This window comes from Spermophilus citellus, assembly GCF_964194105.1.
Source record: "Spermophilus citellus genome assembly, chromosome: 12".
Taxonomy (NCBI): domain Eukaryota; kingdom Metazoa; phylum Chordata; class Mammalia; order Rodentia; family Sciuridae; genus Spermophilus; species Spermophilus citellus.
The window spans coordinates 80,918,065-80,944,456 of NC_138198.1; the positions used below are offsets into that span (position 1 = coordinate 80,918,065).

At 33.0% G+C, this 26,392-nt stretch overlaps 1 protein-coding gene across 3 annotated transcripts in view; it reads right to left on the bottom strand.

Annotated features, from left to right (window-relative positions):
- Nucleotides 1-26,392, bottom strand: part of ROCK1 (Rho associated coiled-coil containing protein kinase 1) — a 154,981-nt gene that overhangs the window by 11,897 nt on the left and 116,692 nt on the right. For all 3 annotated transcript variants that reach the window (XR_014018273.1, XM_081262929.1, XM_081262928.1), the window contains exons 19-27: nucleotides 24,559-24,719; nucleotides 22,338-22,522; nucleotides 20,281-20,350; nucleotides 17,323-17,417; nucleotides 10,533-10,698; nucleotides 9,346-9,439; nucleotides 9,006-9,094; nucleotides 4,875-5,063; nucleotides 3,756-3,915 (exon numbers count right to left, since the gene is read on the bottom strand). Coding sequence is in view for 2 of the 3 variants with exons in the window: in XM_081262929.1 (XP_081119055.1) it covers nucleotides 3,756-3,915; nucleotides 4,875-5,063; nucleotides 9,006-9,094; nucleotides 9,346-9,439; nucleotides 10,533-10,698; nucleotides 17,323-17,417; nucleotides 20,281-20,350; nucleotides 22,338-22,522; nucleotides 24,559-24,719 (1,209 nt within the window). In the remaining variant the exon portion in view is untranslated. The remainder of the gene's footprint in view (nucleotides 1-3,755; nucleotides 3,916-4,874; nucleotides 5,064-9,005; nucleotides 9,095-9,345; nucleotides 9,440-10,532; nucleotides 10,699-17,322; nucleotides 17,418-20,280; nucleotides 20,351-22,337; nucleotides 22,523-24,558; nucleotides 24,720-26,392) is intronic.

The window sequence follows — 26,392 nt, forward strand, 5'->3', positions numbered from 1 at the left end:
AAAGTATGGTTTGGAAAACATCAAGTTGAACAGTAGCACAGTAGTTGAATGAAAAGTAGTGTTAATATTTGATGATATAAATAAAGCTGATTAACACGTTATTCTTTACTGAAAATAAAGGCCCATAAATTTTGACCTTTATACAAAATTGTGTATTCCTAAATATTCCACCTCCTGCAAAAACTTCTCTAAGAAAATCAATGCCCAAAACATTTATGCTTTTCTGGATTAAGGTGTGGGTCAGGAATTGAACTAAGCTCAGTGATACATACTAGCTTCTCTTGTTTCCTTTCTTACTCCTTAGATGCAGATTAACATATTTACTAGTTTTTATATAAAAAGACCTCCTCTAAATCAAGACTCAGTATAACCTAAGTGGCAATCTGAAGGTAAAATGCTATAAACTCTATCTTTCACATAACAAACATAGAATTTTGTTTCTCTAGATAAGTGAAAGAAACTCATGCTGAGAACTTATTATTCTTTTTATTGCAGTGCTATGGATGCAGCCCAGGGCCTTGTACATGCCACTCTACCACTGAGCTACATTCCCAGCCCAACACTGAGAACTTTTAAGTGTAGATTAGAATCAACATTTTGCTACAGAAGTACAAAACAACCTGGCTCCAGGTTTTATACAGTGTATTTGTAGAACAATTTTAACTTACAAAAAATTAGATATTTATTATTGCAAAATCAGCAATTGATTATTTTATTCAAATAAGAGATCTTAATTATATGCAAATCAATATATAATATAGTCAATTTAAACATCAAAGCTAACCTCTGAAGACTACCAAAGTGATTACTGGGATAAACCACATAATATTTAAAAAAGAGAGGCAGAGAAACATTCTAAAATATTTTAATTATATACAAAAGTAATATAAAAAAGAAAATGAAAATAACCAATGTTCAAGAATTCAGATGCACTGATTCTCTCCAAATCCCTGATAGGGTAAAGTCAGAGACTTTCATATATTCAAATACTTGGAAGCACACCAAGCAATCCACCAATCTAAGGTTCCAAAGACTGAGATCAAGATGTATTAAAAAGAGAATGATGCAGATAATTCCTAGGAGATAATGAATATTAATGGTGTACTGATGCCAAGTGTTTTTGTATTTCATCTACTACCTTTTCTTTAGGTAATTAGGTCAATGGTTCCAAAAGAAGGAAAGAGAAAAGAGGAGAAAGTGACTGTTATCACATAAAAATTTTTGTCATTTAGGCAAAAGGCTAACTATAACTTTATGGGTAATCTTTACATTTATACAGTGTGCTACGTCACAACCTGCCACAGAATCAAGAGGAGGATGAGACATAAAAGAATTAAGAGAATGTAAGTATCTTCAGTTATAAGTCAGAAGGCATACTATTTTTTCCCCTACGATTTTTGGAATTGAGAAACTTAGAAGATTTTTTTTTTTTTTTTTTGGTGGGGTGCTAGGGATTGAATCCATGACTTTGTCCATCTAAGGCAAGCACTCTACCAACTGAGTTATATCCCAGCCCAAGGAGAGATTTAATGTAGTTAGTGTCAAGATGCCCACTGAGCAAATCTACAAGAGGCTGATTCCCAGATGTAGAAGATAATTAAATTAGATTCTTTATATTGAATATTAAATCTTAGAGAAATCATAAAAGACATAGTATTAGTTCATTTACCAAACTACTCAAAAAGTCAAATCACTCATTTCTACTTCTAATATGAAAACTGAGGTTCAAGACTGTCGGATCTTTGTAAAGTTTCAACATTAAGAACACAGTGACAGGGAAAGAGCTGGGGTTGTGACTCAGTGGTAGAGCACTCACCTAGCATGTGTGAAGTGCTAAGTTTGATCCTCAGCACCACACAAAAATAAATAAAGTATTATGTCCAACTACAACTTAAAAAAACAAAACAAAACAAAAACCACCACAGTGAAGGGGAAAGAATTACCTAACTGGCTTGTTTTATAACAAAGGAGAAATGCTAGCAGTACTTTTGTCTGGAATTAAAAAACTTGAAAACAAAATCCCTGAAAATACATTAATATTCTAAGTAATAAACAGAATAAAGACAGTAGAAATATTTAAATTCTCTTTGCTAACTGACTCCTAAATTAATTTGGATTCTGAAATCTACATGGATTCCTAGCCCAAATCTGCCTTTGAATTTAGCCTTCTCAATATGCCAGAATGGAGAATAAAACTCATCACCTTCTTTGGAGGTCCCATCAATACATCTTTCAATTCAATTTGTCTAATGAAATGTCTAACCTACTAACCTAAGACAGAGAAAACTCAGATGCACACAAAATATTAACCAGGTTAGAGAGAAATGGGTAGGAATAAAGAAAAAGTTCTGGGGCTGGGGATTGTGGCTCAGTGGTAGAGCACTCAAGTAGCATGGGTGGGACCCAGGTTCGATCCTCAGCAACACATAAAAATAAAGGCATTGTGTTGTGTCCATCTACATCTAAAAAATAAATATTAAAAAAAGAGAGAAAAAGTTCTAGTCAATATTTTTAACTGACATTGAATAGAGTTAAGAATCCCTTTAGCCCCAAAATATCTTGGGGTTAACAAAGAGGAAATTAAACTATAATTTCGGGTCAAAAGTTAAAACAATGTAGCCAAAAACCTCTAAAAGTCCTGTTTTTACTGATGATTAAAACTAACTTTAGAAATATATTTAAAAAGCTGAAGCTGGAGGTACTTATTAAACCTAAAGTGATCTTCCTATAATGTGTTTCTCAAGAGGTAGGTGATTTCAGATAGGCAAAAAGTGGAAAACAGAAGGAATTCCTTGACCATTAGAACAGGAAATATTCTTCCCCTGCTCTTCCTTTCCCAGATATCAGACTTTGGGCTAGTAAAACCAGCAAACAATGGGGCAGGGATCACATGATATGCAAGTAGGAATTGAATTCAACTTTCCAGTTGGAGTTCCAATTTCTGGATCAAGAAAAATAGTAAAATTTTCTAAACAGTCCATCAAATTTCTTCTATGAAATTTTCAAAAACAAGCAATGTATTATCAATATAACCCTGATAATAATTTATGCTGTTTTATAAAATCATATTATTTATGAATCACTCAGGAAATACACTAATTAAAGTCTATTTTCAAGTTTAGGTAAAGCAAATTTCTAAAACCCTGAACTTGTGCACATGCATATACAACACACACACACACACACGTAAATGTTTTAATATTTACAACCCATTCCCTTCATTTCTACTATAATTAAGCCAATAATGAAGTTGTGTTTATTTTTTAATTGGATGTCATTGGGAAAAAAAAGAAGACAAAAAAGTTTGAAATCTTAGCCACTCGCTTCTGCCTTAGTTGGTTCCCTATCCCTTACTGCATTTTACTATCCCTCTTATGTATTTCTCCAAATTTAAAATTCAACAAAGTCATATTTAAGTTTAATACTACTACATTATGTAGGTTTCTATATATAGCAGTTATGGTTTTTATTAGTTTCAGCACAAGAATATATAAAACATCAAATAGCTACTAGTCAGAAAAGTATAATTTTTAGGTTTCTGCTCAGGTAGAGCTAAAATTTTTTAAGCCTAAGACTGCTTATGACTGTATTTTATAAAATGCACCCAGTATATAATTAGCATAGGTCTTGGCTATCAGAAATAATTTCTTCCATGGACAAAATGAGATAGAAAACCAAATGGGTTAAAAAAAATTCTATGTTAAACCTAAAGTGATAAAAAAAAAACCTGAATGGCATAACAGAATTATTCTTACCTGGAAGGTTTCCATCAGTTTCATCAGCACTAGGAAAACTAGCAACACTAGTAGAATCCGAAAGATCCAAAAGTTTAGCTCGTAATTGTTCAATATCACTCTCTTTGCTAGCCAACTGCATCTGAAGTTCATTCCTATGTGTACATTCTTCTACCAATTGCTATTTTTGAAAAATATCAAGATAATATCAAGGTCAAGTAATTTCCATCATTAAGAATTAATTATAAATAAAAGTAATCTAAATTGCTAATATGAAAAACGTACTATAAACCATGAATATTTACTACTACAAATTTTATTTTATTATTTTTGAGACAGGGTCTTGTTATGTATGTTACCCAGGCTGGCCCTTAACTTCTAAGCTCAAAAGACCCTTCTGTCGCAGCCTTCTGAGCATGTCACTGAATATGGCTACTACCATATATTTTGATGCTTTTCTCAGTAAAGCAATACTAGGATAAGCTGCTTTTCTCCTTGCTTTTAGAAGAATTTCTGAAGTGTTTTTTTTTTTTAACATAAGGAATAAAATATGTTAAAGCATTAGGAAATGCTTTTCTGGCTCCATACAAATTAGTTTAAAATGAACAGAAAACTTCTCCAGATGGTTGAACCATAAATGATGGAGTCAGTTTAGATCTTAGTCTATGTTTTTTATCAGAGATCATGTTCATAATTTTATGTTATTAACATGCCAGAAGTATAAAAAAGTTAAACTTGATATTTAGATTTCAGAAAAGTAAGCCTTGACTAGAAAAAAAGCTATAATACTTCAAAACCTCTAACCCAACTATAATCAATATTATAACAGCCATATTCCAATTTCAGTCTGAAACCAAGGAAAGAAAACCCTTGATTGTATCTCTTAAAGTAGGCCCTCTTAAACAAAGCAGCTGTTAATTGATAAAAAAGGTAGTTAACGAACAACCATATGGCAGCTTTCTAGCTTTTCAAGATGAATATTTATATTAAAGTAATAATGATAAAATTGTGAAAGTATATATTAACATATGGACTTTTTTATATAAGAAAATCCAACAAGATAGGTAACAAATATGTACAGTAATAACAATTTATGAAAATAATCCTACATGTGCCTGTTTGTACGCACACAAACCTTACCGCTTGCATGTCATTCAGTTCCTTCTGATGTTTCACTACCATCTGATTGAATTTCTCTCTTTCTTGGTTGAGTTCCAGTTGTAGCTTCCGATTTTCCTTCTCTTTCTTTCTCAAATCTTGAGTATTAGCTTTCTTTCTATCAATTTTAAAATCTTTGCGATTCATTATTTCTGCCAACTTGTTAACAGCCTATTAAAATATTAAAATATTATTAATAAGGATCTATATTATAGTCATTCAATTTAAATCTCCACTAAAATATGTGTTTTTTTTTTTTTTAATCAGGAAGCAGAATTTTTTGTGGGTCTGAAAATTAGAACAACCTCATGAAGCCTGGAATATGGTAACTGGTAGCACAAACCACTAATAATGACTTATCTCACTATTCCAACGTAAGAACCAGATAGTCTTGCAAAAATCAATTAATTGTTCAATAATTATGCACTACTTATTATGTTGCAGGCACTTTATTAGACACTAGAAATAAATATAGGAATACAATTATATACCAAAGGCATCCTGGTCTGGAGGAAGAGCTAGACAGTCATAGAATAAATGAGAACAAAGAGGCATGCAAGGGTACTATGGGAACAGTATCCAACTGAGACTTGGAGAAGTCAGGATGCTTTCTGGAATACCTACAAATGTGTCCACATGTTTCTTTTTTTTTTAATGTTTATTTTTTATTTATACACAATACCTTTACTTTATTTATTTATTTTTATGTGGTGCTGAGGATCAAACCCAGGGCCTCACACATGCTAGGCGAGCACTCTACCACTAAGCCACAACCCCAGCCTTCTTTCATTCTTTTTTTGTGTATGGACAGCATGCCTTTATTTTATTTGTTTATTTTTATGCAGTGCTAAGGATTGAACCCAGTGCCTCATACATGCCAGGCAAGGACTCTGCCACTGAGCTACAGCTCCAGCCCTACATATATTTCTTCTTCTTATTTTTTTAATATTTATTTTTTAGTTGTAGTTGGACACAATACCTTTATTTTTTAGTTATTTTTATGTGGTGCTGAGGATCGAACCTAGGGCCTCACATGTGCTAGGCAAGCACTCAACTGCTGAGCCACAACCCCAGCTCTACATGTTTCTTAAAGAAAATGGGAGTTGAATAAGTAAAGGGGAAATAATATAAAGGAGAAAAGCCAGAGATGGCGCTAAGCACAGGAAACAATACATAGGCAAAAAGGCCCAAGATAATTTTTCCCCCCTTTGGACAAGTAGGAAAACAGGGAAAAGGCATCTGACTAGGTAGTTATCATAAGGCTCTTTTCAAAGTAAAAAGTCATGTAAACATAGTTCAAGTTAATTCCTTTTGCAAGAAAGAAAAAAAGTACATTCAAATTGAGATAGTAAAATTAGTTACATAAACTATAAAACATGTTATGCATGGTATATTTGTTCTGCAATACTGTTTAAAAAAAATATTTTTCCAGTAAGAAAAGAATGCTATGGGGCTGGGGCTGGGGCTGGGGCTGTAGCTCAGAGGCAGAACACTTGCCTACCATGCTTGAGGCACTGGGTTCAATCCTCAGCACCACATAAAAAATAAACAAATAAAATAAAGGTATTCTGTCCATCCACAACTGCAAATAAATAAATAAACAAACAAACAAACAAAAATGGGAAGGAAAAAAAAAAGAGTGCTATGTACCATAATTTCTTTATAGATTAGATATGAGGAGCTCCTGAGTAACTTAATGCAGCAAAAGCTTACTTCGTGGAATTCATAATATGCATTATGTATTTATCAAAAAATCAAATACAGAAACATATTAAGAAAGTTAAAAACCTGTGTAATACCACATCCCTCAATGATCAACAAAGTTTCCTTTGCTTTTCTTTCAATTTGCTAGAAGTATATCATCTTCTATGCTTCCTAAATATAAAAACAAACTACATATTTAAATTTAAAAACTGAAATCACATTACACATTTTGTGCTACAACACAATTTAAGTTTAATGCTATATCCTATATCATGGAAAATACTATTTTCTCATACCATTTCACACAAATCTACTTCAGGAAGAGCCTCATATACTCTAGGTGAAAAAATTCTACTACTGAGCTACATTCCCAGTCCCTTTGCTAAAATTTCTTATTTTGAGACAGGACTTTGGTAAGTTGCCCAGGCTGGCCTCAAACTTGAAGGCCTTTTGCTTTAGTCTCAGGTACTATCAAGATTCATTCTTTCATTTTTAATGGCTCTCTCATTCTATTGTATGAATATTTCATGATTTATCAATACTACATTGAATGCATGTTGTGTTATTTTTATATTTTCACTATTAAAAAATGATACAGTGTGGTGGCGCATGCCTGTAATAGCAGTGGGGTGGGAGGCTGAGGCAGGAGGATCGAGAGTTCAAAGCCAGCCTCAGCAACTTATTGAGGCCCTAAATAACTCAGTGAGACTATGTCTAAACACACACAAAAAAGTCTGGGATGAGGTTTAGTGGTTAAAGTGCACTTGGATTCATTTCCAATACCAAAAAAAAAAAAAGCATTAATTAGTTATTTATTTCTTTTAAGCATTTTAAAAATGTATTTCTTTTAGGGCTGGGGTGATAGCTCAGTGGTAGAGTGCTTGCCAAACACAAGGCATTGGGTTCAATACTCAGCACCACAAAAATAAATATATTGTGTCCATCTACAACTAAATTTTTCTGCAGGGGGTGGGAGGGCCACCAAGGATTGAACTCACTGAGCCACATCCCCAGCCCTTTTTTTTTTTTTTTGTATTTTATTTAGAGACAGGGTCTCATTTGGGTTGCTTAGTGCTTCAGGTTTGCTGATGCTGGCTTTGAACTCACAATCCTCCTTCCTGAGTCTCTTGAGCCGCTGGGATTACAGGGCTGTGCCACCACACCCAGTTCTAAAAATAGTTTAAAAATTTATTTCTTTTAAGCATTTAAGTAGAATAAATTCTTAAATGTGAAACACTGGGTGAAAGATTTATGCATAATAATGCTTTAGTCTATTAAATTATTCTTATATTTTAATTCCTCAAGTAGTATATGAATGAATTTTCCCTACGTTCTTGACAATTGAGGAGTTATGTCTTGTTTAACTCTGTCAAAAAGATAACTGAGCTCCACAGACACTTGAAATTTTACATAAATGTTAATCTTTTCCTTCATGACTTTTTTTGTGAATTTTAAAATTCTATCTAGTTTCAGATTTCCATTTTTTAAAATGTTTATTTTTATTTATTTATATGTGGTGCTGAGGATCGAACCCAGGGCCACACATGTGCTAAGCGAGCACTCTACCACTGAGCCCCAGCCCCGGCCCCCTCCTTCATGATTTTTGTTGTGGTATAAAGGTAAGAATTGGTATGAAATTTGCAGTGAAGGATTTTCAAAATCTATTAAATGCATTTCTGAAACATTCCTTTAGTTGCAACATGAAGCACTGAAGAGAGAGAAAGCATATCAGTGTTAAGGGGACTCTATGATCATTTAATTAAAAGGAGAAAAAATTTTAATTATAAAAAATCAAATGAAATACTTAATAGGTTATGAAGAATTTGTATTATTGGATAACTATAAAATAATAAGATGTGGTTTTTAAAAAAATCTTTATTTTTTAGTTATAGGTGGACACAATATCTTATATTTTTATTTTTATGTGGTGATGAGGATGGAACTCAGTGCCTCGGGCAATGCTAGGTGAGCGCTCTACCTCTAAGCCACAACCCCAGCCATAAGATGTAGTTTTAATGGACAAAAATCGTATCTAGAGGCATCATTAAATTCAAAGCAAAATTATACATGCACCCCTACAGTTTATTTTTTATTCCCACATCTTCTCTCTTGTTTTCAATACTGTGTCTTCTCTTCATGTTTTCCTATTATTAACAACAGGTCTTCAATACAGTTTAAACACATTCTAACTAAACAAACTGCTAGACAAACTAGCTTTTAAAATTAAAGTTCTATTTCCCAAATAGGTCATCTATATTTAGTGGGAAGAGAATTACATTATTTTTCAAATGAAAAACTTGAACCTTATTACTATAGTTTTAAGAAAAAGCGTATAAGGAGTAATCATTAACTTCCCCAAAATATGATACTCAAATACAAACCCATAGAAAAGGTCGAAAACATATATACCTGTGTTTTAAGGGTTCGTTCTGTATTGATATTCTTTTCAAAAGTAGCCTTAAGATTATTTATCTCCTCCTCCTTCTTCAATTTATATTCTGCCAGCAAATTATACAAAATGTTATTGTATAGCATTAAATAATTTAATTTCTGCATTTCAAATTAACATTGTCCTCAATTATTCAAATTACTATGCATTATATGATAATTTCCTATAAATTCATTAAGAGAATTCTTAGGGCTATCGAAGTTATTTAATATATGAAAACATATTTCAAAAACCAAACAGATAACATAAACAGGTAGTCACTGAATTTAATATTATGATTAAAAAAAAAACCCTACATACCTTCCTCTGCCTTCCTCATTTTATCAGTTAACTCTTCATTTTCTTTTCTTAATAATTCAATATCTTTGGTTAGCATGTTGTTCGTTTCTTCAAGCTAAACAAAGCATACAAAGATTTAAGCTAACAGCGTGATCTTTATCTGTGATCTCTTGTCTATTTCTTGAAGCAGCTTTCTTGCTTTCTTGGGTCAATTCAAAATACTGTTCTTCCAGAAGTCCTCGAGTCAACTGCTCAGACTCTTTGCTCCTCTTATATTTAAAGCTAAAACCTTAAAGATAATATTTTACATTTTCCATAGATGAGGACAGGTCAGACATCACAAACTACAGAAAATACCTAGTTTCCAGTTTAAGATATGTGGACATAAATAAATTCTAGGTATTAGTTTCCAAAAATTATTTCAGCATATGCATATATAGAAAAAAGGATAATAGAAAGAGAACTAGACTGGAAATTAGGAAATCCGTGTACAGTTCTAGCTCTACCATTAATCTACTATGTGATCTTGGGTAAGTAATTAGCCTTCTGGACCTCAGTTTCTTCATCTGAATAATGATGATGAAAATGACAATAAATATTGATTGATTATTTAAGTAATGTATTTATTGATCATTCATTTAATCCTCATAAAAATCATATAGAATGGGTATTATTTCTGTTTTATACATAAGGAAACTAAAGCTTAGAGAAATTAAAGCAACTTGCCAAGATCATATAACTTCTTGGGGGTAAAGTCAGGATTTGAACCCAGGACTGCTTAAACCAGAGCACATGTAGACGACTTCAAAACAAGCAAAATCTTTTTAACTCCTACTTTAGTCCCATGATTCTATAAAGACTATATATAAAACTCAGGAATAGGTAATTATAATACTGATTTTCTTATAATGGATTCATATACTATCCACAAAGAATTTTTCATCCCAAGTTGATTTCTCTGAACTTCAAAGAATTCTGCCTCATAAAATCAGTTCTAATGTATTACAAATAAACCTATAAGTTTTATAGTTAGGAAAAAAAAAGCCCAGTACTGTTTTGGATTGAATAATCTAATACATGAGTATAGAATAATCACTATGTATAAAATGTAACTATGCATACACACACATTTCCTTTAATGCTTTATATGTAACCTATTTTGATTTACATCAATTTTAATCTACAAATACTTTACCTATCACACTTACCCGACTAACAGCGTGATCTTTATCTGTGATCTCTTGTCTATTTCTTGAAGCAGCTTTCTTGCTTTCTTGGGTCAATTCAAAATACTGTTCTTCCAGAAGTCCTCGAGCCAATTGCTCAGACTCAGCTTTTGTTTCTGCTAGATCCAACTGAGTAGAAAGGGTTTCTCTGCAACAAATTTTTAAGAAAAATGGATAATTCTCCCAACTTAATCACACGTTTAAAAACACAAATATCTTTAAATGATAAAAAAGAACTAAAGATTTTATTGATTAAAGTAAACTTTTAAATCTGCTGCAAATGTTCTATAGAAGTAATGAATTTAACCTCTCAAGCTATCTACTTTTTTTTTTCCCCTAGGGGCTGAACTCAGGGGCACTGACCACTGAGCCACATCCCAGCCCTATTTTTTTTTTCTTATTTAGAGATTGAGTTGCTGCTTAGCACCTCACTTTACTGAGGCTGGCTTGAACTCACAATCCTCATACCTCAGCAACCCCTGCTCCCCGCAGCTGGGATTACAGGCATGTGCTACCACACCTGGCCCATCTATTTTTGAATAGGAATTTATTGTGGATTTGAAATAGAAGATAGTAAAGCACATGGAAAAGTCACTGGCTGGCAAATTGGGATGCCAGACCTGGATCTTTATCCTTATCACTAATTGGGAGGATCATTGGGAGAGTTCCCTATACTTCCTGGAGCTCAATTTATCAACTCTATAAAATGGAAGGGCTAAATTAAATTATTCATGACATCTCTTTTAAATGCAATTCAAGGAGATTATAAAGACATAGATTTGTGATCCACTACAAAATATTTGGAAATGCTTTTTTGGAAATTACACTTTAAAATCTTTTAGCTTATTCTTCCCAAAGAAACTCTCGGGATAAATTACCTTGTTTACCATTATATCCTCCTTGTATACCATAGGGACTCAATAAATGTTTTCTGAACAAATGATTCTGTACCTTTATTTTCTAACAAGGCAACTTTTCTAATAAGTTAACTAATATTAGAAATCATTTTTTCTGCCTTAAAACTAAGGAGGGAGACATATAGTATTCACATATGCAGAAAAAAATATTCATTCATTTACCCAACAACTATTTATCTGAATGTTTACTATGTGCCAAATACTGTTCTGTGAATCAAGGCATATAGTACTAATAAAATTCCTGCTTTCAAGGAGCATATATTAGTGGAGTCATACAATTTAAAAAATGAACAAGTAATATGTAGTATACCATAGGGAATAAAAGAAGATAAAATGTGGAAAAAGTTGTGAATGTGATCACAATTTTATCATACAAGTAATTGAGAAGACCGCTCCGTTAAGATGACATTAGAGAAGAGACATGAATAAGCAATGCAGGTTATTTGGGAATACAGTACTTCAGGCAGAGGGAATAACAAGTAAAAAGTTTATTTGTAATGCTATGGTGGTAGGAGGGAACAGATGTTTTCTCCTCACTTCTAGGAAATAAGGTCATTAACTGAGGATGAGAAGTTGCATTTGAGGAGAAGATACAAAATACTAGTTAAAGAAGAGTGAGTACATTAGAAAAAGAAAACACTGCTTCAGGTACATGATATTCTTATCTGGGATTATTGCTTTGCATTAAATTCAGATAAGAAATATCTAAGTTATACTTCAAAATGCCAAAAAATGTTTTTATCCTAAAATATATTTCTATACTTGGTCATGAAATTGCACAGCAAAGAATTAAATGGTTCAGGGTAAAATTATCTTCATCTATATACACCAAGACTTCTTTGTAACTCTTAATGGTGAAGGACCTATCTTTATTAATATTTAAAGTCATTCTTACCTTTATTCTCCTGTCTTCTCAAAGAACTTAAATTATCAATAATTAAATTCTTCTTGATTATAATGCCTGGAAAATTCTCTGGCCCATGGAAAGTACTCAGATATTTTATTTATTTGAATTAATGCATGTGCAACTTTTCCCATACTCCATTTACATATGCTCAAATTAATGCTACCTTTAAAAAAGGGGGGGCTTCCCTTCACATTCTCCCATTCTCCTCCAGCTACTGCTACATTTTGTCTTAACAGTCACATCTCTTGAATGTTTCTTTTTCCCCCCTTAAATGGTACTGGGGATTAAATATAGGGGCTTGCACTTACTAGGCAAGCTCTCCACCATGGACCTACATGCCCAACACTGAATTTATTTTAATTTTACTTTTTAGTTATAGTTGGACATAATACCTTTATTTTGTTTATTTATTTATTTTTATGTGGTACTGAGGATCGAACCCAGGGTCTCGTATGTGCTAGGCGAGCACTCTACTGCTGAGCCACAACCCCAGCCCCCAGCACTGAATTTTTTAATTTAAAAATGATTTACTGAATACTGTAATGTTGCAGGTACATTTGTAGGTGCTGGGCCTATACAAATGAATCAGAACTAAGAAAAAAGCTCTGTTGCATAGGTATGAGGCTGAAGTTTTAGTGGAAAGAAAAACAACAAATGAGAAAAGTAATTAAGCAAAACCATAATATATGAGGGAGATAAGTACTACAAAGAAAAATAAAATAGGAAATGACACATGAATTGAGCAGCAAGGAAATGGGATTGCATGGGATGACTGGAATTTCGGAAAGCGTAACCAGGGAAGGTCTCTTTGAGATGATGTTTAGACCTAGACTGAAGAGGGTTAAACGGCAAGCCATGTGGTCATTTAGAGGAAAATGTTCTGGGCAGGGGGAAGAACAAGTCCAGAATGACAGGTTTGTTGAATACTAAGAAAATCAACGTGAGTGTTGTATATACTCTATCTCTATTTCTACCCTTTCCATGCATTCTTTGACTTTAGTATCTATTCTCATCACAATTTAGTAATTGGTCTCATCAAGTTAACAATCAATCTTGGTACAAATATAATGGACTATTTATTTATTCCTTGACCTTTTGAATAGCTGGCATTTAAACCATTTTCTCTTTCTTAAAATATTCAATTCCCTTAGCTTTTGTACTACCCGCCTCTGACTTTCTCGTGTATCATTTACTTTTTCTACCTCTGTTCATTCTGAAAAGTACAAGATCAAGAAGTTCTTCCTTAACCCTGTGTCTTCTGATCCTATACTTGGGGTTATAATGTGGAAGGAATAAGTGTCCACAAAAGTGTTTATTTTTTTTCCCCTCCAGGCAAACATGCATCCCTGTGTACACATGCACATGCATACACACTCTTACTCATACACACACAGAATTAAAATAATCTAGGTCACTATTTAACATAAAAATCTAGATTCCTGGCTTCTCTTGAAAAATCAGAAGATCTTGTAGCCAGGCGTGGTGGTACACGGCTGTAATCCCAGTGGCTTAGGAGGCTGAGACAGGAAGATCTAGAGTTCAAAGCCAGCTCAGCAATGGCAAGGAGCTAAGCAACTCAGTGAGACCCTGTCTCTAAAGTTTCTTATAATTCTCACAACTCACACAATGAATATATATGTATTTAGCTAACTTCAGCTCAGGTACACATATGGTTTCAAGGTTCATGAGTTTATAAATTGTGAGATACACCATCACATTAATAATTCTCAATTATCTTAGTGACTTCATATGCAATTTATCAAATCAGCCTTAAGTCCCTATCTTTCCTCTGAATTCTACAGCAATAAGCCCAAAAGCCCAGGTTTTCATTTCTATTTGGATATCCCAAAGCACCTCAAAGTCTACAGACCTGACATTAAAATAATCCCTCAATTCCCAAACTCGACATTCTTTTAATTCAGGAATTACTATCAATTCAACTGTTCTAGTAACAAACTTGAAGAGTTGGCCTGAAATTTTTCCTAAACTTTACTCCTACCATCTCTCTAAATCTCCAAATCCTACTTCTACTTCCCATTTCTTTCCATATGCTTTTCTCTCTTCCTACTGCCAATTTCCACTATGATTTCATATCTAGATTATTCCAGTGGTTGTATAATTGATTCCCTTTATCCACACTGTTTTGCTCTACCCCAATCTCTTCTCCACTCTTTAATCAGAGTGAACTTTCTAAAATACTTGTCAGTTCTTGGCTCAGAATTTTCATTATTCATTTTATATTTATGAAAAATTTTTTGAGGCAGGAGAGGGTCTCACTATGTTTATCCAGGCTGTTCTCAAACTCCTGGGTTCAAGTGATCCTCTTGCCTCTGCCTCCTGAGTAGCTGGTACCACAGGTGGGCACCACTATGCCATACTGTGAACACTTAATTCTTTGCAAGACCCTGATCTAGGTGTTGTGTTGGGGATATAAAACAGAGAAAATTAAAACTCTTCACTTTTCAATGTTTTAAACTTCTTAGCTTGACACACAAGGCCATCTATAATCTGACTCAGATTTATCTCTCTTATCCTTTCTGTCACAAACTAAACTATGTATTGTTCTTCAACTCAAATTAGCCTGGTTTCTACCTATACGGTCCCCCTTTTCCCTTACCTCACTCCCTGGCTAAATTCTGTTTTTTACTTAGTTCTTAACTCTTTTGGGAAATGTTCTCTGAATCTCACATGGTTAAGAAGAGATATATCCCCCCTTCAATGTGTTTCAAAAGCACTTTGCCTTACCTTAATTAGATCTGTTTCCTCTATCAATTCTTAAGCACTTAAATAACCATAACTTACTAATAATTATATTGTTGGCACAAAGTACAGTGCATAGTAATAGGGATAATCAATACATTTGTCTTAAATAGATAAAACAAGGGCAAACATATTAACCCTATGAAACAAAATAGTATATAGGGAATTAGAGACTCTTCACAGTGAATGCACTCACCTTGGACTACACATTACAAATGGCAGTTAACAAACTAGACTCTACAATGGGGCTACTGTTGGATTGCCCAGGAAAGGAAGCTTTCTAAATCAGACTATAATTATTAACTCTAACACCTGGCTGCCAAATTAATATGTTGACACTTAATGTGATGCTCAATTTTATGATGATCAACAGCTCAGTAATAAATCATTGTCGATTTTGTGTTTCAAATATTTTAATAACTAAAATAAGGCCACTTAATCATAAAAGAAATGCAATTACTACCAAGGCATTATGATATTAAGTCAACAAGGCTAAATAGTAAAAAGTCTCATCCAAGTTTATTTTATAAAATTATTAAAAATGAATTTAAAATAAAAAATATGTTCTGAGGTCAGGTGTGTAGCTCAGTGGTACAGCATGTGCTCAGAATGCATTACACCCTGGGTTTAATCCCTAGCATCAAAAAAAACTTACATATCTCAAAACAAATGAAGAGTATAAAAGTAGAACATCTCCACTTCCCTAAGGTGATAAGTAAGGATCTAACATTGAATATCCATGGTTGCTAACAATACAAAGAGACAATAAGGCATTGCAAGGTTTCATATAAAGTAGACTTCTCCCTTCTAAAAGTCAGATTTAAACCTATTAATCCTCCAGATCAGGGGTGTCAAATTTCTGTTTCAGATGGTATAAATATTCTAAATCTGCATTAATGTGACTATTGAGTATCTATGAAACACAGGAAGTACATCTAAGGAACTAAAGTTTTAATTTCATATAAATGAATTTAAATTTAAATGACTACATGTGGCTAGTGGTTACCATATTAGACAGAGCAGCTCTAGATTTAACAACTGATTTGTGAGAAACACAAAGGAGGTAATGGTTCGACTAATCATGGAAACAGAATCAGCAAAATCACAACTAAGGGAAATACTACATGCCAAAAGATCTACTTAAAAAATTTTAATTTTTTTTCAAAGGAGGTTAAATGAAACAATATAATAATATCAGATAACTAGTTTCAGAGTCCATTCTGACACTCTCTAACTATGTAAGAGACCCAGCTGAATGAGTCACTATCTTTTGGGGCCTCTCAGTTCAATTCTAAAATGAGGTTGTTATCCTTAAATAGATTTAAAAGGTTTACTTGTTTATTTAGTGCTGCTAAGATATTGAACCCAGGGCCTTGATCTGGAGTCCATGTTTTCCTCTTCTAAAGTGTACATGTAATGGAAATTAACCTGAATCATAATACTAAGAAAACAAAAACCTTCACCTAACATAAAATAATGACTGCAAATAGAGAATGAGTTACCTATACATAAATTGACAGACCCTTGAAAACAACTTCTTGTCACAGTCTAAAACAGTGAATTTCTGTGCAACCACTACATTATTACTTTATTACACTGCTTCTTCACTGTAAAAGTAAATTTCAGCATAGACTAATTTGTTCTCAATTATCCAAGTAAAATGTGTTATACCACTCCCATCAAAATAATGGTACACCTACTCAACGTATGCTATAGTTTAGACAAAGTGTCCCCCAAAAGCTCATGTGTGAGACAATGCAAAAAGAGCTTATATGTGAAAGGCTTGGGTTACAAAAGCCTTAACATAATCAGTACATTAATCCTCTGATAGGGATTAACTGGGTAGTGACTGTAGGCAGGTAGGGTTGCCTGGAGAAGGTGGGTCACTGTGGGTGTGCCTTTCGGGTATATATTTTATCCATGGTGAGTGGAGTCTCTGCTTTCCTCTGTCACACCTTCCACTGTGACATGCTGCCTCACCTTGGGCTCAAAGCAATGGAGCCAGCTATCTATGCACTGAGACCTCCGAAACCATGAGCCCCAAATAAATTTTCCTCTTTTGAAATTGTTGTTGTCAGATCTTTTGGTCAAGGCAACAAAAAAGCTGACTAAAACAATATCTTTAAGATTAAATTTAAGAATACTCTGTTGTAGTACTGATTCTTATTCTAAAGCAAAATGGACATACTTTTCATTTTGTAGTTCTTGTATCTTCTTTAAATTTTCTCTGTTTTTTTCTTCAATTTCTTCTTTAAGTTCCTTTACCTGGGTTTTATAAAGTGTCTGCAAAACAAGTGATAATAAATAAAGGTTTGTGGTATAAAGGTGTATTAAAAATCGTAATGCAAAAATAAATAAAGAAAATAAATAAATAAATAAAAATAAACTCAGCCCAGAAAAAATATATATATTTAATATTCATACTTCTTAAAACTTATGTTTTACTTGTTTTAGAATATATTTGATTTTTTTTACTTGTTACATATTAAATATTTGTACATTTTGCTTGAGGAACTCTGAATACATCAAAAAATGCCAGTATCAATATTAGTATTTCAAAGTTATGCAAAATAAATTAAAAATTACTGAAATTAGCAAACAAAAAGAAAGAAATAAAGGTTTGTGCTGGGCAGCAGTTCAGCAGTTTCTTATAAACAAGAAACATATGTCCAACAATTCTACTCCCAAGTATTTACCCATGACAAATGCAGTTATGTAGACAGTCTTGTACATAACTTTCCATTAAAGTGATATTTATTCACAGTAGCTCCAAACCAGAAGCAATTCAGATATTCATTAATCCACTTGTTAAAAAACTTATGATGTATTCATACTACTCAGCAATAAAAAGAAATGAACTGATACATACAACACGATAAATCTAAAAAATGTGTTGAGTGAAAGCAACCAGGCATTAAAATATACACATACTGTTTGATTTCACATATATGAAATCCTATAATAGGTGAAAATAATCAGTAGTGACAGAAAGCAAGTCAGTAGTTGCCAGCAGATGGAGCTGGGTAGGAAGAAAGGGGCCACAAAGAAATTTTCTGTGGTGAAGAAAATGTTGTACATGTTGTGATGGCAGTTACATGAGTGTACGTATCTGTCAAACTTCTTAACCCTGTACATATCTATTATATAGAAATTATACTTAATAACATACAAATTGTATTTATTTGAGAAAATATTTTTCAAAAATCTAGCCAGTACTACTCATATAAAGTTCAATTCTTGAACTGAATAATATTACAAAAAGTACTTCTCTTTTTGGCTGAGGTGGATGGAAAGGGTGGCTGAGAGACATAAGTATCAACCTAAGAACATATACTTACAGTAGTACAATAGTTCTCAAAAAATTCATTAGGCTTTTGCCAACTCCATCAACAAATGCTGAACAGATCAGACCCAGATGTGGTGCTGAAGTAACAGAAAACTAGTTCTGAAGTCTATTTCTTTCTTTTTTTAAAAAAAAAAAATAACAAACCCCACCCATTTTAGTTTAAAAGATGGGATAAGGAAAAAGAATATTAAGGACCAGAGTGTAGCGATAGAGGACAACTTTTATGCTGCATACGTCAATTACTTCTCTAGAAATAGCACTTCTCGAGGAAAAAATAATTTGTATTGTAATGCAAATGAAGAAAAAAGAGAGGGCTTACTGTAGTTTAAGTGTTTATACTTTTTAAAATTAAATAATTCATTTGCCTGTAGGAACTAGATTCTCATCTCTTTTCTCATTTTAAATAATGAAATTATATGAGGGATCAGTTAAGGGATAAAATGAAAAGCAATTCAATTTTAAGTCCAGATTAAAGTTAAATTTTAAATTTGGTTCATTATAGCTTATTAATTGAATGCTACCTAATGGAATCCTCACAATCAATGGAATAAACTAGAACTAAGAGATGGGGTCAGGTTTTATTATTATTTTGTAGAGGCAAAATCAAGAATCCACATAAACTACCACAAGTCATTTGATATCCATCTAAAATCTGGAGGCACTGCATGAATATTCTGTGGAAGCAGGCAGGTAAAGAATGGAGGATGCTACAGCCCACTATGTAGAAGTTGGTAGCACATACTTGAATAATTAAGATTAACCTAAACCCGGGGAAAGATTTTAACAATATTGATTATTATTATTTTTTTAACTGAAAAGCATTCTTATGATGGCTTCTTAAGCCAAGAAAAATAAAACAAAAAATAGAAAGTCATGGTGTTTATTAGAAGATAAACAGTATATAGAATCAATGTATCATGAAGCTCTAAATTATGTAGAAACTATATAGAGGTCTAATGGTGTTCAGATTTAAAAAATATATATTTTAATTGTAGTTGGACAAAATACCTTTATTTATTTATTTTTATGTGGTGCCGAGGATCGAACCCAGGGCCTTGCACGTGCTAGGCGAGAGCTCTACTGATGAGCCACAACCCCAGCCCTGTTCAGATTTTACTTCCAATATCATTCACACTTGGTTTCTAGGGTATGTTCACTAATGTAATCTGAATTCCATGAATTTCATCAAACTGACTTTGACTTGTAGATCAGGTGGCTGCCAGGGTAATACTAAAAGTACAAGTTGATAACTATTTAAGATGAAATGAAATAGCAAAGCAGAAGGTTGGCAACCAAAACAAAACAGAGAGGTTTTAATAAAGCCTCAAAGCATCAGCTGTAAATGTTCATTACAGCAGTAAAAATAACTTGGCCTACAGCAAATTAAGAGGTAGAATGATAAATACAGAGGAAAAAGCCAAACAAATTCACTTAATGTGTACACTTAGCTAAAACAGAAAAAAAATGCTCTTAAACATTAGTTCTATCTACAACTCAAAGGCCACTTTGATATGTAAAAGTGAGCTATATACTATAAATGGTTTGCTGATAAGAAAGCAGAACCTTTAACAGTCTTATTTATATCTCTAATTTGATGGCAATTCTGGAAATGTTTACACAAAAATGGTCATTTCTTTAAGACCATGAACTCAGATTCAGATATGAAATGTAGACATAGGGATGAAAAGGGAGAAAACTTCACAGTATTTGAAAAAGTATCAGTATGTAAAAAAGATCTAAATGCCTTGTTTTAAGTAAGGTCTTGAAACAGTCCACATGTTAAAAATGATTCTCACTTACCGAGAAATATTGTTCAGCTTCAAGCTGATCTTGTAGCTCCCGCATTTGTCCTTCATTTCCTCTATACTGTCTGCAGATAAAAGGAGAAACAGTAAACCAATGCTTCTATTTATACTAGACTTTAAATTAATCTTAGTTTATTAAAGTTGCTAAAATTAAAAAGATTCCCTACAATAACCTTTTTTAAAAATATACTTCATTATACAGCATTATTATTTATTTTTAAAGAGGGGGGGAGAGAGAGAGAGAGAGAGAGAGAGAGAGAGAGAGAATTTTTAAATATTTATTTATTTTTTAGTTTTTGGTGGACACAACATCTTGTATGTGGTGCTGAGGATCGAATCTGGGCCGCACGCATGCCAGGCGAGCGCACTACCGCTTGAGCCACATCCCCAGCCCATATACAGCATTATTTTACTAATTCATTTTGTTAGTCACATTGTCTGGTTCCATCTTGCTCTTTTTGAAATGATGCTACGCAATTTTTCTAATTAGGGTCACTTTCAGGAGACATTAATTGTGCATCTATTCAAACCAAAAATAAAATTATTTTTTTTGTCAATTTTTATAGAGAAAAGCAATGAGAGGGATACATTTTAAATGCCTTAGGTAACAAGTAAACAAAACTAGGCAGGAATATTTAATAAGCAATTATTCACTATTATATAGCATGGCTAATTAAGCACAAGAAGGAGTAGTGGAAATTAATAATTAGAAAAGGAAAATAAGAGCAGCAAACTGAGAAAGGAGAAACACAGGCAAAACATGTACAGAGTACACACATAAGCACAACTGATAGGAAAAGACTCAAATGGAACCAATGCACCTCAAAGACACAGATTTTCAAAGGTTAATAACTTTATCTGTAACTGCTAAATTTGAATATTAGTAATAACTTTGTATTTTTGTACCTAACAAGGCATGTAGTTGATGAAAAGTGTGTTATAATGTCCATTCAATGCTGTGTTGAGAGTTACTTGGGAAGAAGAAAAATATAATTCACATTAATGGGTGAAAATCGTGGCTCTAAAAGGTGTAAAGAATTTTACCAACATAAATCTAACTTTACTTTTCTTTCTTTTTGTACTAGGGATTGAACCCAGGGGCTGATGTCCTCTAAGCAAGCGCACCATCACTCAGCTACATTCCCAGCACTCCCATTCTCTGCCTCAGCCTCCTGAGTAGCTAAGATTACAGGCATTCACACCTGTGTCCTGCTTAAATCCAACTTAAGAAAAACTGACAACTTTATCCACGGAACACTGAATTGCAAATAAAACTGGCAAGTGAAAATATTATAAACAAAATAAATTTAAAGGAAATAAAAATGCATGACTTGGCATAAATTATACCATATTTGATATTAAACTTTTGAAGCATGTCTTCATAAATTCAAAGCAACATGGACACTCCATTTCAAGTAAGCATGTACATCATTTCTTAAGAGTAATACAAAAAGAAAAAAGATATCTTGCACTCTAAGATGCACCAAAAGAAACAAACAAATAAATAAATGAATCAGAAAAAAAAAAAACCCCTCAGAGACTCATGTCTAATTCTAGACTCCAAAATGAAGAAACCTTGATCACCTCATTAATAAAAAGAAATTTATGAGGGGGGGGAGAATGCTGGGAAGTGATACTGGCCAAATTATATTGTACGCACATGTAAATATGTAACAACAAATCTCATCATCATGTACAACTACAATGCACAAAACAAAAAAACCAGAAAATTATCCCTGATTTTTATAACTAGTCTGAAGACATGTGATGACCTTTATGGATACAAAAAACATGAGAAAATTGTGTTTTATCCATCATAAACAGACTTATATAAAGTTTGAAGCCTATTTTTAAATACCTATATTTTTAATTTAGTAAGTCTTCATTCCAAAGCCTAAATTCCCTTGCAAACAATTTCCTCAATTTCTAAGGGCTTTTCCTGACTTCTTTTCAGAAACTCTGAGTACATAATCTGAACACACAAAAGATATCAAACACATAAACCAACACTGAACACAAAAAAGAAAACACAATGGTATTTTCAATACTTACTTTGTAAGCTGAGCTAACTCAAATTCTAATAATCTCTTTGCTTCCAATAAAGTATTTATTTCTTGTTTCATCTGCTTTTCTAAACCTTTTAAATTATCTGCCTCAAATGCTTGAGTCTTCAATTCATTTTGTAACAACAGTCGCTTATTGGATTCTTGCTCCAATTGCAGGCTTAGATTCTTAACCTAAGGGTGAGAAAAATAATTAACATCTTAAATTTCTTTACAATAATTTATTTGGAATTATTTGAAAGAATACTAATCAAACCTCAAAAATATAATAATTCTTTATTCTAATAAAGAATATTAGTATGCTAATAAGTCTCCATTTTTCTTTATGTTTATTATTGGATATTTACTAATAAGTCAAATCAATTCCCAAATTTCAAGTTTTGTAAAAAAAAAAAAATATCTAGTTTCTTTCTACCTTAACTAACATCATCAACATTTTGGAATACAAAGTGATCATAAAAGCCACTTTTTTCGGGGGGGCAGTCCAAAAGGGTATTTAAAATTTACTGTTTATTCATAAATGCTCTAGTACACAACCTTCCAAAGCTTACAAAACAAATTCAATATTTAATTTATAAATATTTGTTACCAATATTTATAAAATACTAGGTGATGGGACCAATAAATAAAAAATTCTTATGGTGGTTTACAGTGCTTTCATGATCCACTTTTCTCTAATCCTATCACTGGTCATTCTCTACAATGTTATCATATTATTCAGATCCTCAAATGCAGTAAACTCTTCATCTCATAATTCTTACACATGCTATTCCTTCTGTCTTCTTCTTTGAAGGGTTATAAACTAGAGCACATCCAAACTAATTACTAAAAATTTATTTATTCCTCAGCTCTTAAGTGTCACACCCTTAGCAAGCCCTTCCTTAACTCTCAGATGTGATTAGTTACATACTACAGCATTCTATACTTTCTTTTTTTTAACCACCTGGCATGCTTGTAATTTTAATATTCCACATTTCCCTCTCTGTGATAAAGTCTCAAAAGATCACACCTACCTTATTTACCTCAGTAACCCCAACTCCTAGCACAGAGTTTGCATATAATAACAGGTAGTCAAGAATTATGGTTTTTTTTAATGTTTTATTTACATTTTACTTTTTGGCAGACACAACATCTTTGTATGTGGTACTGAGGATCGAACCTGGGCCGCACCCATGCTAGAAGAGCGAGCTACTGCTTGAGCCACATCCCCAGCCCCAAGAATTATGTTTTTAAAGTGACTATTATCTTTCAAATTTCCAACATACATTCCTCCAGTGTGCCAGCTCTGAAAGGCATCTCTAATCTCTCTCCATTTTAGTTAATTCTATATACCAATACCAGATTAATTTTCCTAAAAGAATGTTGTCACCTAAAGCTACTACATAAGTTTTAAAGAGTATCAATACTTAGGTCCCAAAATTTCTCCCATGATAACTCAACATGTCTTTTCTTCTTCTGGTCAGATCAAGTTCCCTTTTGCCCTTTACTCACATATCTTATTACCTATCAAGGGGAGTGGATACTGGGGATTGACTGAACTCAGAGGTACTCTTCCCAGCCCTCTTAATTTTTTATTTGAGATAGAATCTTGCTAAATTGCTCAGGTTAGTCTCAAACTTGCTATCCTCCTGCCTTACCTCCCATGTAGCTGGGATTACAGGATGCACCCCTACCCCCAGCTCAGTCTTTAATTTGTATCTTACACTGATAATATTTCCTCTACCAAGTTAAGTCTTGGGAAGGCTTTTCTATTTTCAGTCTTACAAAGAATTTCCAAAGCATGTATAATATACCAACATATATTGTCTTTTCGTCTTTTTAGCAACAGCTTTATAAATGTGTAAACCAAGTTTGCTTGTTTGTTTAAGCCAAGTAAGTTGTGTAACCCAAGTAAGTTTGTTTTTTAGTAGAATATCAGTTTCTTCAGGGGAGGAACTATGACATTTCAATGCAGTTGTACTGTCATAATGCAAAATGAAAAAGATTCTATGAAGTAAAGAATTTGAAATGAAAATTCTAGGTGCTAGGATAACCATATACTGTAGGGAACATAAAAACATGTAAGTCATTTCATTCAAATTTCCATTGTATTTAAATTACTGATAATGACTCTTGGCACATAACTTACAAACAGAATCCTGTTTCTGTTCTAAAAAAAAAAAAAAAAAAAAAAAAAAACAAAAAAACAAAATCAGTGTGATTTTTCTTACTTCATCCTCCATCCTTTCTTTATTTTCAGTCAAATGTTCCAGCTTCTGCTGAGATTGTTTCAGATCAACATCTAACATAGAACATTGTTTCTCAATCTGAACAACTCTATTTTCAGCCTTCTCTCGAGCTTCTCTCTCTTCCTTCAGCTTTTTTTCCATCTCTGTATAACAGAAAAAAGTTAAAAAACATGCACTTGAAAGAGTACCTTAGTATTTTTCACTTTTCATGGTCTGTAAACTGGTTTTAAATGTCTCTACTATTTTTATTCTGGGACCCAGAGCTCTTAATAACTTCCAATGTTATTTGAATTATTTGTGTGGTAAGGATCTCTAAAGTAAAAGTTATAATACAATAAAGTAGTACAATAGTGCCTTTTAAATCCAGGCCTTGCCCAATGATGTAAGAGATTATTTAGTACCATTTTCAGAGTAGAAGGTAAAGACAAAAGAATAACTAAAGAGAAAAATGAAAGTAGACTAGGTAAAAGCAGAAATATATAGTTATATGTATATATAGTTATTAATACCTTGCATTGTTCTGAAAAAGTTTCAAGAGGCTTAAGGCTATGATAGGAAGGATGATTAGATTCCACGGTATTCTAAGAAACCTACTTAATTATTACCAGAAGATATTTGTCTATACTGAGGTGCCTTTTTTGAGAAGTTGGTTTCAATGGTTAACTAGTAATTTGCACCAACAGGATTCAAACATAGTTAAATCTGCTCTCTCCTTCTCAGAGACTGCCTTCTAGGTGACAAAATGGAAACCATCAGATGAAGTTCCTTATAAAAACATATACTGGAGAAAAGATAGCCTCTTCAACAAATGGTGCTGGGAAAATTAGAAATCCATATGTAGTAGAATGAAATTTAATACCTTTCTCTCACCCTGCAAAAAACTCAACTCCAAGTAGATCAAAAACCTAGGAATTAGATCAGAAACCCTGAACATACTTAGAAGAAAATATAGGTCCAATACTCCAACATATTGGATCAGGAACTGATGTCCTTAAAAGAATCCTGAAGTACAAGAAGTAAAATCAAGAATCAAACTAAAAAGCTCCTTCACAGCAAAGGAAACAATCAGGAGCACGAAGAAAGAGCCTACAGAGGGGCTGAGATTGTGGCTCAGAGGTAGAGCGCTCATCTAGCATGCATGAGGCACTGGGTTCGACCCTCAGCACCACATAAATATAAAATAAAGACACTGTGTCCACCTATAACTAAAAAATAAATATTAAAAAAGAAAGAAAGAAACAGCCTACAGAATGGGAGAAAATCTTTGCCACCTGTACCTCAGATGGGGCAAAAAAAAAAAATCAAATAACCAATCAATAAATGAGCTTCCTTTGCTGAATAGGCACTTCTCAAAAGAAGAAATATGAATGGTCAACAAATATATGAAAAAATGTTCAACATCTCTAGCAATTAGAGAAATGAAAATTAAAACTACACTGAGATTTTATCTCACTCCAGTCAAGACGGTGACAATCAGGAATACAAATAATAATAAATGTTGGTGAGGATATGGGGAAAGGGTACACTCACTCACACATTGCTGGTAGGACTACAAATTGGTCAAACTACTCTGGAAAGTAGTATGGAGATTCTTCAAAAAAACAAAACGAAACAACAACAACAACAAAAAAAACTAGGAATGGAACCACCATTTGACCTCCGTTATTTTACTCCTTGGTATATATATCCAAAGGAGTTAAAATCAGCATACTACAGTGACATAGCCACATCAGTGTATACAGCAGCACAATTCACAATAGCTAGGCTGTGGAACCAAGCTAGGTGCCCTTTAACAGATGAATGAATAAAGAAAATG